The sequence below is a fragment of the Salvelinus fontinalis genome, chromosome 21 (genome assembly GCF_029448725.1).
Source record: "Salvelinus fontinalis isolate EN_2023a chromosome 21, ASM2944872v1, whole genome shotgun sequence".
NCBI classification, from domain to species: Eukaryota; Metazoa; Chordata; class Actinopteri; order Salmoniformes; family Salmonidae; genus Salvelinus; species Salvelinus fontinalis.
This window is the reverse complement of record NC_074685.1, coordinates 46,767,143-46,784,965: the sequence shown is the minus strand read 5'-3', so window position 1 is coordinate 46,784,965 and position 17,823 is coordinate 46,767,143. Positions and strand designations below refer to the sequence as shown.

The following is a 17,823-nucleotide window of genomic DNA, read 5'->3' as shown; positions in this document are numbered from 1 at the left end:
GACCACTTCAAACCAACTACTTTCATGACAACAAAAACAGATGGCATTTATTTATATGCAAAAGTCTCGAACAGCTACATTCCACCTTGTGTATAGTTTACATGTAATTATATAATTATACAAATATATAATAATAATAATAATATGTAACTTTTTAGTGATGACCCTTATTTTTCCCGTGTTATCATTTCGTCTTAGTCGACACAACATGGGCTGTAGCAGCTGTCAGAATGAAAACACAACTAACAGAGAATAATGTCGTCACCACCACTCCTCTGTCCTGTTCTATCTGATCAACTCAGAATGACTGAATATGTGTGAGCATCCTGTCTGGGAGGTGAGAATGTGTCTGTGATCACTGTAAACATACTGATAATACTGATAATACTGATAATACTAATACTGATAATACTAATACTGATAATACTGATAATACTAATACTGATAATACTGATAATACTAATACTGATAATTAAGTGACTGACCCATATTCACTCTAAGCCCTATTACCAAGGAATTACACTGCCATTTGTTTAAAATGTCTTGTTTTATTTTCCTCCGGACTATGTGCATTGCATTGTTTGTATGTAAATGTTTTATTTCCTGTAGAAATGCATCCGGACTGAGGTTATTACCTTGGTGAGCAGTGCCATGAGCAATATAACCGCCATTCTAGTCTGATAAGGAAGTTAGTCATAGTATACGTGTTAATAAACCTCCAGACGAGCTTCAACGCCATACAACACTCCTTCCATCCGTGGCCTCCAACTGCTTTTAAATGCTAGTAAAACTAAAAGCATACTCTTCAACCGATAGCTCCCCGCAACCGCCCGCCCGACAAGCATCACTACTCTGGATGGTTCTGACTTAGTATATGTGGACAACTACAAATACCTAGGTGTCTGGTATGCCTGTAAACTCTCGTTCCAGACTCACATTAAGCATCTCCAATCCAAAATTAAATCTAGAATCAGCTTCCTATTTCGCAACAAAACCTCCTTCACTCATGCTGCCAAACATACCCTCGTAAAACTGACTATTCTACCGATCCTTGACTTCGGCGATGTCATTTACAAAATAGCCTCCAACACTCTACTCAGACTACATCCAGTTTTCTATCACAGTGCCATCCGTTTTGTCACCAAAGCCCCATATACTACCCACCACTGCGACCTGTATGCTCTCGTTGGCTGGCCCTCGCTTCATATTCGTCGCCAAACCCACTGGCTCCAGGTCATCTATAAGTCTTTGCTAGGTAAAGCCCCGCCTTATCTCAGTTCACTGGTCACCATAGCAACTCCCACCCGTAGCACACGCTCCAGCAGGTATTTTTCACTGGTCACCCCAAAGCCAACACTTAATTTGGCCGCCTTTCCTTCCAGTTCTCTGCTGCCAATGACTCAAACGAATTGCAAAAATCACTGAAGTTGGAGTCTTATATCTCCCTCACTAACTTTAAGCAGCACCTGTCAGAGAAACTTACCGATCACTGTACCTGTACACAGCCGTACACAGCCAATCTCTAAATAGTACACCCAACTACCACATCCCCATATTGTTATTTATCTTCTTGCTCTTTTGCACCCCAGTATCTCTACTTGCACATCCATCACTCCAGTGTTAATGCTAAATTGTAATTATTTAGCCTCTATGGCCTATTTATTGTCTTACCTCCCTACTCTTCTACATTTGCACACAATGTACATATATTTTTCTATTGTGTTATTGACTGTACGTTTGTTTGTGTAACTCTGTGTTGTTTTTGTTACACTGCTTTGCTTTATCTTGGCCAGGTCGCAGTTGTAAATGATAACTTGTTCTCTACTGGCCTACCTGGTTAAATAAAGGTTAAATAAAATAAATATAAAATAAATTACTTCAGCATTCTCCTCGTGGTTTCAGGAAAGCTATCTACTTTAGCATTTTTAAGAGAAGCCCAATAAAAAGCACATTGCTGTTTATCTCAAATTTCTCCCTTTTTTTTGTACCCCTCGTTTAGTTGTGTTCACCTTCTAGATATTTGATGCATCTAGATCTAGGCTTGACATAACTGCTGCCAAGTGCATCACAGCTCCTGCAAGATGAGGTTACTGTATATTCATGTGGTGAGAAGCCAAGGCCTTCTTTGTCTTTGTATTTCACCTCCCAGTTATGTGACTTCCACAGACAGAGGCAATTGCTTGCACTGAGTGAGAAAGGTCAGGATTTACAGTGTCCTTTCAACAAGGAAGAAATTGATTCACTACTGTACATGTTTTCCACCCCAAAAGATACAGAGAAGTGGAGTATTATAGAATGTTTAACCACGATCCACCTGCCAGTACATCACAGCCCAGGAGGTCACAGCCCAGGAGGAATGTGCCATGACCCACAGCCCAGGAGGTCACAGCCCAGGAGGAATGTGCCATGACCCACAGCCCAGTAGGTCACAGCCCAGGAGGAATGTGCTATGACCCACAGCCCAGGAGGAATGTGCTATGACCCACAGCCCAGGAGGTCACAGCCCAGGAGGAATGTGCTATGACCCACAGCCCAGGAGGAATGTGCTATGACCCACAGCCCAGGAGGAATGTGCCATGACCCACAGCCCAGGAGGTCACAGCCCAGGAGGAATGTGCCATGACCCACAGCCCAGGAGGTCACAGCCCAGGAGGAATGTGCTATGACCCACAGCCCAGGAGGTCACAGCCCAGGAGGAATGTGCCATGACCCACAGCCCAGGAGGTCACAGCCCAGGAGGAATGTGCTATGACCCACAGCCCAGGAGGTCACAGCCCAGGAGGAATGTGCTATGACCCACAGCCCAGGAGGAATGTGCCATGACCCACAGCCCAGGAGGTCACAGCCCAGGAGGAATGTGCTATGACCCACAGCCCAGGAGGTCACAGCCCAGGAGGAATGTGCTATGACCCACAGCCCAGGAGGTCACAGCCCAGGAGGAATGTGCCATGACCCACAGCCCAGGAGGAATGTGCTATGACCCACAGCCCAGGAGGAATGTGCCATGACCCACAGCCCAGGAGGTCACAGCCCAGGAGGAATGTGCCATGACCCACAGCCCAGGAGGTCACAGCCCAGGAGGAATGTGCTATGACCCACAGCCCAGGAGGAATGTGCTATGACCCACAGCCCAGGAGGAATGTGCCATGACCCACAGCCCACGAGGTCACAGCCCAGGAGGAATGTGCTATGACCCACAGCCCAGGAGGTCACAGCCCAGGAGGAATGTGCTATGACCCACAGCCCAGGAGGAATGTGCTATGACCCACAGCCCAGGAGGTCACAGCCCAGGAGGAATGTGCTATGACCCACAGCCCAGGAGGAATGTGCTATGACCCACAGCCCAGGAGGTCACAGCCCAGGAGGAATGTGCCATGACCCACAGCCCAGGAGGTCACAGCCCAGGAGGAATGTGCCATGACCCACAGCCCAGGAGGTCACAGCCCAGGAGGAATGTGCCATGACCCACAGCCCAGGAGGTCACAGCCCAGGAGGAATGTGCCATGACCCACAGCCCAGGAGGTCACAGCCCAGGAGGAATGTGCCATGACCCACAGCCCAGGAGGTCACAGCCCAGGAGGAATGTGCCATGACCCACAGCCCAGGAGGTCACAGCCCAGGAGGAATGTGCCATGACCCACAGCCCAGGAGATCACAGCCCAGGAGGTCACAGCCCAGGAGGAATGTGCTATGACCCACAGCCTTGTTCAAACATGGCTTTTCATCCTTATCTCATTTGTGGGGAATATTCCTTGTCAAATCATCACAATAACCTCAACTGAAAACTTCAACAAAGATGCACTGTAGACCAGGGGTCTCCTCTCCAGCTCCAAAGGTCCTGGACAGCTTCACAGAGTGTGCAGGCTTTCATTCCATGATTGGTTAATGTTTTAAATCAGGTGTGTTAGTGTTGTAGACTGTCTTTGGTTGTTATAAACCATGAATAATCCAACATGTATGAATAAAAACAGCCAGCTGTCACAAATAGAATTATAGCTCATATTTTGTTCTGTTTCAGCAGGCTAGCCATATTTATTCATTAACATAGCGTTACTCACTGTAGCGCCCAATCTCTTCTCTTCTATCACCTCCTCTTCCTCCTCCTCTTCCTTCTCCTCTTCCTTCTCCTCCTCCACCCCTCTTCCTCCTCCACTTCCTTCTCCTCCACCCCCTCGTCCTCCTCCACTTCCTTCTCCTCCACCCCCTCTTCCTCCTCCACTTCCTTCTCCTCCACCCCCTCCTCTTCCTTCTCCTCCTCCACCCCCTCTTCCTCCTCCACTTCCTTCTCCTCCACCCCCTCTTCCTCCTCCACTTCCTTCTCCTCCACCCCCTCCTCTTCCTTCTCCTCCTCCACCCCCTCATCCTCCTCTACTTCCTTCTCCTCCTCCTCTTCCTTCTCCTCCTCCACCCCCTCTTCCTCCTCCACTTCCTTCCCCTCCACCCCCCATTCCTCCTCCACTTCCTTCTCCTCCACCACCTCTTCCTCCTCCACTTCCTTCTCCTCCACCACCTCTTCCTTCTCTTTCTCTTCCTCCTTCACCCCCTCTTCCTCCTCCACTTCATTCTCCTCCACCGCCTCCATCCAGGTGGTACCCAGCGACTACCCAGGGCCATCGGGGTAGCCCTGGCTAAGGAGCTGATCTTTGCGGCGCGGGCGATTGACGGAACAGAGGCGAAGAGACTGGGCCTGGTCAGCCATGCTGTGGAGCAGAACAAGAGCGGAGATGCAGCCTACCTCAGAGCGCTGGACCTGGCCCGCGAGTTCAACCCAAATGTGAGTATATGATAAAGCATGTACGTACAGTGCATTCAGAAAGTTTTCAAACCCCTTAAATTTTTCCACATTTTGTTAACTTACAGGCTTATTCTAAAATTGATTTTAAAAAATGTTCTTCCTCATCAATCTACACACAATACACCATAATGTCAAAGCAAAAACAGGTTTTTAGAAATGTTTGCAAATGTATTAAAAATGCTACATTTAAATATCACATTTACATAAGTATTCAGACCCTTTACTCAGTTCTTTGTTGAAGCACCTTTAGCTTCTTGGGTATGACGCTAAAAGCTTGGCACACCTGTATTTGGGCAGTTTCTCCCATTTTTCTCTGCAGATCCTCTCAAGCTCTGTCAGGTTGGATGGGGAGTGTCGCTGCACAGCTATTTTCAGGTCTCTCCAGAGATGTTCGATCGGGTTCAAGTCCAGCCCCTGGCTGGGCCACTCAAGGACATTCAGAGACTTGTCCCGAAGCCACTACTGCGTTGTCTTGGCTGTGTACTTAGGGTTGTTGTCCTGTTGGAAGGTGAACCTTCGCACCAGTCTAAGGTCCTGAGTGCTCCGGATTAGGTTTTCATCAAGGATCTCTCTGTACTTTGCTTTTTCCGTTCATCTTTCCCTCGATCCTGACTAGTCTCCCAGTCCCTGCCGCTGAAAACATCCCCACAGCATGATGCTGCCACCACCATGCTTCACTGTAGGGTTTCCTCCAGACGTGACGCTCTGCATTCAGGCCATAGAGTTCAATCTTGGTTTCATCAGACCAGAGAATCTTGTTTCTCATGTTCTAAGAGTCCTTTAGATGCCTTTTGGAAAACTTGAAGTGGGCTGTCATGTGCCTTTTACTGAGGACTGGCTTCCGTCTGACCACTCTACCATAAAGGCCTGATTGGTGGAGTGCTGCAGAAATGGTTGTCCGTCTGGAAGGTTCTCCCATCTCCACAGAGGAACTCTGGAGCTCTGTCAGAGTGACCATCAGGTTTTTGGTCACCTCCCTAACCAAGGCCCTTATCCCCCATTTGCTCAGTTTGGCTGGGTGGCCAGCTCTAGGAAGAGTCTTGGTGGTTCCAAACTTCTTCCATTTAATAAGAATGATGAAGGCAACTGTGCTCTTGAGGACCTTCAATGCTGCAGAAATGTTTGGTACCCTTCCCTAGATCCGTGGCTCGACACAATCCTGTCTCGGAGCTCTACGGACAATTCCTTAAACCTAATGGCTTGGTTTTTGCTCTGACATGCACTGTCAACTGTGGGACCTTATATAGACAGGTGTGTGGCTTTCCAAATCATGTCCAATCAATTGAATTTACACAGGTGGACTCCAATCAAGTTGTAGAAACATCTCAAGGATGATCAATGGAAATAGGATGCACCTGAGCTCAATTTTGAGTCTCATAGCAAAGGGTCTGAATACTTATGTAAATAAGGTATGAGTTTTTTTTATTTTGTATAAATTTGCACAAAAAAATGTAAACCTGTTTTCACTATGTCATTACGGGGTACTGTGTGTAGATTGATGAGTTGGGGAAAGTATTTGATCCATTTTAGAATAAGGCTGTAACGTAACAAAATGGGAAATGTCAAGGGGTCTGAATAGTTGACGAATGCACTGTACATTGTATCAAAACCGGAGTAATACCACCTTTAAGCAAGGACGAAATTACACATTGGCTGTGTCCGAAATCGTGTCCCCTTACTTGATTATCAGCTGGGTCGATAGATGTCATTTTCTTCCTCAATTCGTGCAGCGAATTCATACTAGATGAAAAAACTGAAATGACATTTACATCCTGGCATATTAAAATGTACTACAAGTTTAGAAATTTCACATAATATAAAACGTTTTATTTTTGCATACCCAATCAGCGTACTCTTTAGATGCAAGTACGGGTGTTCCGACATGGCCGTTGACTCTGCCCTGAAATCAAACCTATTCTCCGATCCTCAGAATAGCCTGCTACTCTGAATGATTTGGAGTTTAGCATATAGCCGTGTTGTATCAACTTCTTAGAAATAACACCTGAGCGAATGCAGGTGTTGTACCTTTTATGTACGGATTAGATTTCTAGTGACCTTCAACATTATACCGGAGAACCATCTGTTATATAGACTCAGGGTAGACACAACAACCATTGTTATTTAAATGTACTTTTGACCCTAAACAAACTATTGTTTTGCTTTGATGTCCTCAGGGTCCCATTGCAATTAGGATGGCAAAGTTGGCCATCAACCAGGGCATAGAGGTAAGACTCATACATAACGGTACTTTTTCCATCTCTGTAATAAGTGATCAAATGTCCCCAAATTCAGTTTTCAGTCGACATACTGGCCTCAAGTACAGTATTTTATAATTTGACCAAATCTGGTCATATGTTTATGATTGAATGGTTGGGGCACCGGTTACGTCATTTTGATGTTCTAAGCAGACTTGGGTTCAAATCATATTTGAGATTGGCCCATTAGGGATGACCTTTTAAGGATGACCTCTTGTGTCTAGCATTAGTATTTGGGAATGATATCAGGTCTAGTAATAGTATTTGGGAATGACCTCAGGTCTAGTAATAGTATTTGGGTATGGCCTCTTGGGTCTTGCTGCATTTAGGAATCGGTGCCACAAAGCATGGTGGAGGATTGAAGTAAGCATCTGATTCAGTAGTCAGTGAGTCAGCTCACTTGCCAAAGGGACCCATGTCACATCTGAAGGCCGTCAGAGAAACCTGAGAGAATCTGTTGAGTGACTTCGTTATACCAGAGGCCAATGGTCACAACTGACAAGTCAAGTGAAGATATCTCCAAATCGCACTTTCTGACAGGTGTTGTTTGTAGACAGCCTGTTCTACCAAGTTAATGTATCATAGGGTACACTAACTGCCAATATCCATATTGGGGCCAAATTTGACAAATGGTCAAATCACAAACAAGACCAGCCTGGTTTCATGTCGTTTTCTCAGGCTATATGAATACGGGTCATTAAAGCTTAACGTGTTCCTACCTAGTTTGAACAGCAGCTGGCCCACTTGAAAGATGCACATTTTTAAACAGAGAGAATTTTTTCTCCCACAAAGAACCTGTGCATTCCTTTATAAAATTGCTCAACATCGATCTCTTTTGAATGTAGGTTATTTTCTAAAGGAGAGTATGGCACAGGAGATATTTCTGGTTCAGTTTTAATGCCAAGGTAACCTATGAAAGTAGGTTTCTCCTCCCTCTGTGCTGTCAGGGAAAATAAATGCTGCCCCCTAATTTTGTATAATTCAACCTTTAAAGTGTGAATTTGGAATGGGTCTTGGATCTAGGTAGGTTTGTTAAAGTTGGTGAACATTTCACCAATGCACAGACATATGCTCAATACAGATATAGGATCGTAATTTGAGCCAGTTTGCTACAGCTGGAAAAGAATCCTACAGTAACAGGAAATGTTAATTATTATGTGGCTTATACAGTGAACAAAAATATAAACACAACAACTTCAAAGATTTTACTGAGTTACAGTTCATAGAAGGAAATCAGTCCATTTAAATTCATTACGACCTAATCTATGGATTTCACATAAATGGGAATACAGATATGCATCTGTTGGTCACAGATGCCTTTAAAAAAAAAAGTAGGGGAGTGGATCAGAAAACCAGTCAGCATCTGGTGTGACCATTTGCCTCCTGCAGCGTGACACATCTCCTTCGCATACAGTTGATCAGGCTGTTGATTGTGGCCTGTGGAATGTTGTCCCACTGCTCTTCAAAGGCTGTGCAAAGTTACTGGATATTGGCGGGAACTGGTACACGCTGTCGTACATGCCGATCCAGAGCATCCCAAACATGCTCAATGGGTGACATGTCTGGTGATTATGCAGGCCATGGAAGAACTGGTACATTTTCAGCTTCCAGGAATTATGTACAGATTCTTGCGACATGGGGCCATGCATTATCATGCTGAAACATGAAGTGATGGCGGCTGATGAATGGCACAACAATAGGCCTCAGGATCTCATCATGGTATCTCTGTGCATTCAAATTGCCAGTGATAAAATGCAATTGTGTTCGTTGTCCATAGCTTATGCTGCCCATACCATAACCCTACCGCCACCATGGGGCACTCTCTTCACAACATTGACATCAGCAAACCACTCACCCACACGACACCATACACGCGGTCTACCATCTGTGCGGTACAATTGAAACCTCCTTTCATCCGTTCTCCAGTGTTCCAGTGGCCATCAAAGATGAGCATTTGGTGATGACGACGTTTCCTTGACAATTTGTGCAGTAATTATTCGGTTGTGCAAACCCACAGTTTCATCAGCTGTCCGGGTGACTGGTCTGAGACGATTCCGCAGGTGAAGAAGCCAGATGTGGTCCTGGGTTGGCATGGTTACACGTTGTCTGTGTTTGCGTGGCTGGTTGGACGTACTGCCAAATGATCTAATACAACGTTGGAGGTGGCTTATGGTAGAGAAATTAACATTACATTTTCTGGCAACAACTCTGGTGGATATTCCTGCAGTCAGCATGCCAATTGCACACTCCCTCAAAACTTCTGTGGCATTGTGTTGTTTGACAAAACCGCACATTTTAGTGGCCTTTTATTGTCCCCCAGCACAAGGTGCACCTGTGTAGTGATCATGCTTTTTAATCATCTTCTTGATATGCCACACCTCTCAGGTGGATGGATTATTTTGGCAAAGGGGAAATGCTCACTAACAGGGATGTAAAGAAATTTGAGAGAAATAAGCTTTTTTTGCGTATGGACAATTTCAGGGATCTTTTATTTCAGCTCATGAAACATATGACCAAGGCTTTACCATTTGCGTTTATGTTTTTGTTCGGTGTAATTAATGAAAAATTTTGTAGGTGTTGATACATTTTTCATAGGGGAAAATCAAGTCTGAAATTTCAGTGGAAATTACAAACGTGAGAAGCCTTTTTAAACCTGAAATACTACACTACAAGTTTTCCATTTCCATTGCATGAAAGTTCTTCTGCAACAGGGTGATCAAATTAAGACGCTACATCTGTAGTTTCGATCCTGTAGGAATGACAGGGAACAATGAAACCACATAGCTGGTCAAGAATAAAGATGGTAGAAAATAGCTATTTTATACGGTTTATATTGCTGCATATGTTTGTTATTTTCTCTAATATCTTGATATTTTTCAGGTGGATTTAAATACGGGATTAGCAATTGAAGAAGCATGCTATGCCCAGGTACGTCTAGTCATGAACAAGAACTTAAATTCTACAACCCTTCTGTTAAATAGCCCATATTCTGTTAAATAGCCCATATGCTATAGATTTCTGACACTTATTCTTTTGCTAGAACTATTGAAAATGTACACTTCTTTTTATACGCACTTCACATACAATAACGCCACGATTTTGTCAAGGTTAGATAGTGTCTATTGACATAGTGTACCTCTTCCACCTGCTACATAGCTACGCTCACTTTGGACACCACTTTGAACAGTCTTCAGTTGTCCATCAAACAACTCACACAGTATGACGCATAAACAACCACCACCATCATGGCTCGCAGGATCACTAAAAATAGAACATATACGTTGTTGTCTTTCGTTGACACATCTTTTGTGGTTTCCAAGGTGATTCCGACAAAAGACAGGCTGGAGGGACTGGCTGCGTTCAAGGAGAAGAGGCCTCCTCGTTTCAAGGGAGAGTAAACGTTCACCCTGGGTCAATCAAGAGCAATCGCAAATGGCTACCTTCAGTTCTCCTCCTTTCACTGCTTCTGTCAGATTCCCATAAGACGGCAATATAGGCAGTACCCTCCGCACTATAACTGGAGTGGGGTGTCCTAACCGAGACGTGAGAGGTCACATAAAAGTACTGTATCCGGACAGAGATAGAAGTTAGGGAGAGAACAACTTTACAGCTGATTAATAACCAGAACCGCTAATCTGCATGATGACTTTATTTTTTTCAGTTTCTAATGTCATGAGTTGCCTTTCCTTGTTGTCGTGTCCAACACGTGGTCTGTCTGTTGTATGTTAACATTATCGAGTGTTTGTTTCTCAGTGATTCAGAAGATCAGAATAATGAAGAATTTGCTACTGTGATGAGATGAGGTTAGATCCTTAGTATTACGCAGAAAAGAATCGTCCCCGAAATTCCCTATTTATTTGATGAGCGTGTGGTCGTCAGCGCATCCAATTCATTTTCTAATTACATTTCATGATATCAGGCAGGCTAACAGCAAATCACATGATAAAAGCCTTGCACTTCCCAAGTTCGCTGTGTTTTCTAATGTTTGAATGTTAGAGAAAGGATCTGTTCCTAGATCACAGAGGAAATGTTTGTAGAGCTATCACAATAAAGTTCTGTCTCAAACTCTGTCACCTGTCTATGCTTCTCGTCTCATGTTTTGAAGCTAGTTACACATGACATACTGTAGTGTAAAAAGACTTTCTGCCAACCTTGGATCTAAGTCTAGTTTCTTGACACCAAATTAATATCAATGTATTGCTGTTTTATGACCTTTCACCCTAAGAGAAACTCTCATGAAAACAAGTCAGCTGGTGTTTTTACAGTTTACAGTAGTTTATGAAATGTACTGTTTAAATGCTTTAGGCCTTACAGCGAACATGTTTTAATGTTTTCCATGAAACATTATCGGAGAATGGCGTTTCATCCCCCTTCAAAAACCCACTGGTCATTTATTTCACCCTGAATGCATTTCAAAGGAAGTGGCTAAGTGGTAAACATTAGTAGACCTTTCCTGAGATTATTTTATTTTTCTTGTGGGAAGGTTAATCTCATACTTCTAACAGTCAGTTGCAAAAACGTTAGCATTTGGGCTGAAGGTTAGCCAATTTGTCTGCTTGAGGACATAGTTTCCTCAGGGATGAAGGTTAGCCACATTGTCTGCCTTCAAATAGTATTCACACCCCTTGACCTTTTCCACATTTTGTTATTACAGCCTGAATTTAAAATGGATTCAATTGAGATTTTGAGTCACTGATCTACACACAATACCCCACGTCATATTTTTACTAGTATTCAACCCCTTTATTAAGCCTAAATAACTTCAGTAGTACAAATCTGCTTAAAACGTCATATAATGAGTTGCATGGACTAGCTCTGTGTGCAATAATGGTGTTTAACATGATTTAAAAAGGTCCCTCAGTTGAGCAGTGAATTTCAAGCACAGATTCAATGACAAAGACAAGGGAGGTTTTCCAGTGCCTTGCAAAGAAGGGCACCTATTGGTAGATGGGTAAAAGAAAATACAGCAGACATTGAATATCCCTTTGAGCATGGTGAAGTTATTAATTACACTTTGGATGGTGTATCAATACACCCAGTCACTACAAAATACAGGTGTCCTTCCTAACTCAGTAGACGGAGAGGAAGGAAACCGCTAAGGGAATTTCACCATGAGGCCAATGGTGATTTTTAAACCAGTTACAGAGTTTAAATGGTTTTGATAGGAGAAAACTGAGAATGGATCAACAACATTGTAGTTACTCTTCAATACTAACCTAAATGACAGAGTGAAATGAAGGAAGCCTGTGCAGAATAAAAATATTCCAAAACATGCATCCTGTTTCCAATAAGTTTGCAATACAACAAATGTTGCAAAGAAATTAACTTTTTGTCTTGAATACAAAGCATTATGTTTGGGTCAAATCCAACACAACACATCACTGAGTACCACTTCATATTTTCAAGCATGGTGTTGGCTGCATCATGTTATGGGTATGCTTGTCATCGGCAAGGGACTAGGGAGTGTTCTATTTATATTTTATTTAACCTTTATTTAACTAGGCAAGTCAGTTAAGAACATATTCTTATTTACAATGACGGCCTACCAAAAGGCAAAAGGCCAGGATTAAATAAACATATAGGACAAAACACACATCACGACAAGAGAGACAACACCACATAAAGAGAGACCTAAGACAACAACATATCATGGCAGCAACACATGACAACACAGCATGGTAGCAACACAACATGACAACAACATGGTAGCAACACAACATGGCAGCAGCACAACATAGTAGTAGCACAAAACATGGTATAAACATTATACATTTACATTTAAGTCATTTAGCAGACGCTCTTATCCAGAGCGACTTACAAATTGGTGCATTCACCTTATGACATCCAGTGGAACAGTCTTATTGGGCACAGACAACAGCACAAAGGGCAAGAAGGTAGAAACAACAATACATCACACAAAGCAGCCACACCTGTCAGTAAGAGTGTTCCTCCTGTTACATATCTTGCACTCATCTCATATGTATATACTGTATTCTATACTATTCTACTATATCTTAGTCTGTGCCGCTCTATATTCTTAACTCAATTCTTTTACTTGATTTGTGTGTATTGGGTATATGTGAAATTGTTAGATATTACTTGTTAGATATTACTGCCCCTGAACAAGGCAGTTCATTGCCGTCATTGTAAATAAGAATTTGTTCTTGACTAGATTGCCTAGTTAAATATTTTTTTTTGCAAAAGAGCAATAAAACTTCAATAGGGTCGGAACTGTGTAGGCGTTTGAACAGGTTGGAGCCTGATAACTTCTCATGAAACCATGATGCAACAATAATACTGTTGAAGTCGGAAGTTTACATACACTGAGGTTGGAGTCATTAAAACTTGTTTTTCAACCACTCCACACATTTATTGTTTAACAACTATAGTTTTGGCAAGTCGGTTAAGACATCTACTTTGTGCATGACACAAGTCATTTTTCCAACAATTGTTTACAGACAGATTATTTCACTTATCACTGTATCACAATTCCAGTGAGTCAGAAGTTTACATACACTAAGTTGACTGTGCCTTTTTAAACAGCTTGGAAAATTCCAGAAAATAATGTCATGGCTTGAGAAGCTTCTGATAGGCTAATTGACATAATTTGATTAAATTGGAGGTGTACCTGTGGATGTATTTCAAGGCCTACCTTCAAACTCAGCGCCTCTTTGCTTGACATCATGGGAAAATCAAAAGATATCAGCCAAGACCTCAGAAAAAAATTGTAGACCTCCACATTTCTGGTTCATCCTTGGGAGCAATTTCCAAATGCCTGAAGGTACCACGTTCATCTGTACAAACAATAGTACGCAAGTATAAACACCATGGGACCACGCAGCCGTCAAACCGCTCAGGCAGGAGACGTGTTCTGTCTCCTAGAGATGAACGTACTTTGGTGCGAAAAGTGCAAATCAATCCCAGAACAACAGCAAAGGACCTTGTGACGATGCTGGAGGAAACGGGTACAAAAGTATCTATATCCACAGTAAAACGAGTCCTTTATCGACATAACCTGAAAGGCTGCTCAGCAAGGAAGAAGCCACTGCTCCAAAACCGCCATAAAAAAAGCCAGACTACGGTTTGCAACTGCACATGGGGACAAAGAATGAAGAAATGTCCTCTAGTCTGATGAAACGAAAATAGAACTGTTTGGCCATAATGACCATCGTTATGTTGGGAGGAAAAAGGGGGAGACTTGCAAGCCGAAGAACACCATCCTAACCATGAAGCACGGGGCTGGCAGCATCATGTTGTGGGGGTGCTTTGCTGCAGGAGGGACTGGTGCACTTCACAAAATGGATGGCATCATGACGATGGAATATTATGTGGATATATTGAAGCAACATCTCAAGACATGAGTCAGGAAGTTAAAGCTTGGTCGCAAATGGGTCTTCCAAATGGACAATGACCTCCAGCATACTTCCTAAGTTGTGGCAAAATGGCTTAAGGACAACAAAGTCAAGGTATTTGAGTGGCCATCACAAAGCCCTGACCTCAATCCTATAGAACATTTGTGGGCAGAACTGAAAAAGCGTGTGGAAGGCTACCCGAAACGTTTGACTCAAGTTAAACAATTTAAAGGCCATGCTACCAAATACTAATTGAGTGTATGTGAACTTCTGACCCACTGGGAATGTGATGAAAGAAATAAAAGCTGAAATAATCATTATCTCTACTATTATTCTGACATTTCACATTCTTAAAATAAAGTGGTGATCCTAACTGAACTAAGACAGGGAATTTTTACTAGGATTAAATGTCAGGAATTGTGAAAAACTGAGTTTAAATGTATTTGGCTGCGGTGTATGTTAACTTCCGACTTCAACTGTATGTATTCAACCAGCTGTTTGCAGCATGGTTTTTATCCAACCATGAATTTCTAATCGACATATCTTTTTGGATTCTCACTGATGTTAACAGTCAACACTGTTGCTACACTTTTCATAAGTGTTTGACGTATCCTTATTTTATTAGAAGTACAGGAAGATTGTCCCTAAAGGGTACATTTATCGCTTTAAAAGAATGAGGCAGAGTCTTGATTAATGTCATTCGACAGTAAAGAAAGACATTAAAGTACATTCACACAAAAATATCCCTGCCTCTAGTCAGGCTACAGAGTACATTGTAATACAGGCCCAGTTTTTTCACTCTGTATAACAGTTAGCTGAATGAACAAAGACCCTGAGAAGTGCTTACTCGGCGTCTGTTGCCATTTCCTAAATGCTGTCTAATCAGGGTCAAATATCTCTGTGCTGAATGTAGGGAAAACTATATCTCTGGGCTGAATGTAGGTAAAACTATATCTCTTGGCTGAATGTAGGTAAAACTATATATCTGGGCTGAATGTAGGCAAAACTATATCTCTGGGCTGAATGTAGGTAAAACTATATCTCTGGGCTGAATATAGGTAAAACTATATCTCTGGGCTGAATGTAGGTAAAACTATATCTCTTGGCTGAATGTAGGTAAAACTATATCTCTGGGATGAATGTAGGTGAAACAAGTGTTAAATCTCTGGGCTAAATGTAGATAAAACAAGCATATCTCAGGGCTGAATGTAGGTGAAACAAGTGTTAAATCTCTGGGCTGAATGTAGATAAAACAAGCATATCTCAGGGCTGAATGTAGGTGAAACAAGTATTAAATCTCTGGGCTGAATGTAGGTAAAACTATATCTCTGGGCTGAATGTAGATAAAACAAGCATATCTCAGGGCTGAATGTAGGTGAAACAAGTGTTAAATCTCTGGGCTGAATGTAGATAAAACAAGCATATCTCAGGGCTGAATGTAGGTGAAACAAGTGTTAAATCTCTGGGCTAAATGTAGATAAAACAAGCATATCTCAGGGCTGAATGTAGGTGAAACAAGTATTAAATCTCTGGGCTGAATGTAGGTAAATGTCACGCGGAACTAGGTTGGCGAAAGAACCAGACGCAGAGAGAGAGAGAGCCGCTTTGGAAAAAAATATTCCTTATATTTTTTCTTAATTCAAAACTGAATAAGCCCGAACATCAAGGGCGCAGAGAGAAACACTTGCCAAAACCCAAACATACACACACGTAACCAAAAACAATCCCGCACAAAACAAGGGCGGGTCAAACTCCTAATTATAGGGATACTCATTACGAAACAAAAAACAGGTGCAACTAATAAGACAAAACAAACAGACAAACGAAAAAGGGATCGGTGGCGGCTAGTAGGACGGTGACGACGACCGCCGAGCACCGCCCGAACAGGCAGGGGAGTCAACTTCGGCGGAAGTCATGACAGTACCCCCCTCCTGACGCGCGGCTCCCGCAGCGCGCCGCCACCGGCCTCGGGGACGACCCGGAGGGCGAGGTGCCGGGCGATCCGGGTGGAGGCGGTGGAAGTCTCTCAGTAAAGTAGGATCTAAAATGTCCCCCACCGGAACCCAGCATCTCTCCTCCGGACCGTACCCCTCCCAGTCCACGAGGTACTGTAGGCCCCTCACCCGGCGTCTCGAGTCCAGAATGGCACGTACTGTGTACGCCGGGGACCCCTCGATCTCCAGAGGGGGTGGAGGGACCTCAGGCACCTCACCTTCTTGCAGGGGACCAGCCACCACCGGCCTGAGGAGAGACACATGAAACGAGGGGTTAATACGGTAATACCTAGGGAGTTGTAACCTATAACACACCTCGTTTATTCTCCTCAGGACTTTAAACGGCCCCACATACTGCGGCCCCAGCTTCCGACAGGGCAGGCGGAGAGGCAGGTTTCGGGTCGAGAGCCAGACCCTGTCCCCCGGTGTGAACACGGGGGCCTCACTGCGGTACTGGTCAGCGCTCCTCTTCTGCCGTTGTCCTGCTAACTTTAGCGATTCCTGGACGGCTTTCCAGGTGTCCTTGGAGCGCTGTACCCATTCCTCTACCGCAGGAGCCTCGGTCTGACTCTGGTGCCATGGGGCCAGGACCGGCTGGTAACCTAACACACACTCAAACGGGGACATGTTCGTTGAGGAGTGGCGGAGGGAGTTCTGAGCGAGCTCAGCCCAAGGAACATACCTCGCCCACTCACCAGGCCGGTCCCGGCAATATGACCGCAGAAACCTGCCCACATCCTGGTTTACGCGCTCCACCTGCCCATTACTCTCGGGGTGAAAACCCGAGGTCAAGCTGACCGAGACCCCCAGTCTTTCCATAAACGCCCTCCAGACTCTGGACGTGAATTGGGGGCCCCGATCAGAAACGATATCCTCAGGCACCCCATAGTGCCGGAAGACATGGGTAAACAAGGCCTCCGCAGTCTGCAGGGCCGTAGGGAGACCGGGCAACGGGATGAGACGGCAGGACTTAGAAAACCGATCCACAACGACCAAAATCGTAGTACTTCCCTGGGACGGGGGAAGATCGGTAAGAAAGTCCACCGATAAGTGTGTCCACGGCCGTTGTGGAACGGGGAGGGGCTGTAACTTCCCTCTAGGCAAGTGCCGAGGAGCCTTGCTCTGAGCACACACCGAGCAGGAGGAGACATAAAATCTCACGTCCTTAGCCAACGTGGGCCACCAGTATCTCCCTCTAAGACTCCGCACTGTCCTCTCGATGCCAGGATGACCCGAGGAGGGGAGAGTATGAGCCCAACGGATTAGTTTATCCCGGACCCCTCCCGGCACGTACTGAACCCCTGCTGGACAGTTAGGAGGGGTCTGCTCTAACCGTGAGGCTCTCTCTATCTCCGCGTCCACCTCCCATACCACCGGTGCCACTAGACATGAAGGTGGAATGATGGGAGTTGGCTCAACGGACCGCT

General features: G+C 44.2%; 1 protein-coding gene across 1 annotated transcript in view; it reads left to right on the top strand.

The window, feature by feature from the left end:
• The window catches only part of auh (AU RNA binding protein/enoyl-CoA hydratase), a 47,674-nt gene extending 36,551 nt beyond the window's left edge, over nt 1–11,123 (top strand). Inside the window, exons 7-10 of the mRNA XM_055875537.1 lie at nt 4,587–4,774; nt 6,970–7,020; nt 9,931–9,978; nt 10,371–11,123. Of these exons, the coding sequence (XP_055731512.1) occupies nt 4,587–4,774; nt 6,970–7,020; nt 9,931–9,978; nt 10,371–10,448 (365 nt within the window). The 3' untranslated portion in view covers nt 10,449–11,123. The remainder of the gene's footprint in view (nt 1–4,586; nt 4,775–6,969; nt 7,021–9,930; nt 9,979–10,370) is intronic.
• The last annotated feature ends 6,700 nt before the right edge of the window (nt 11,124–17,823 follow it).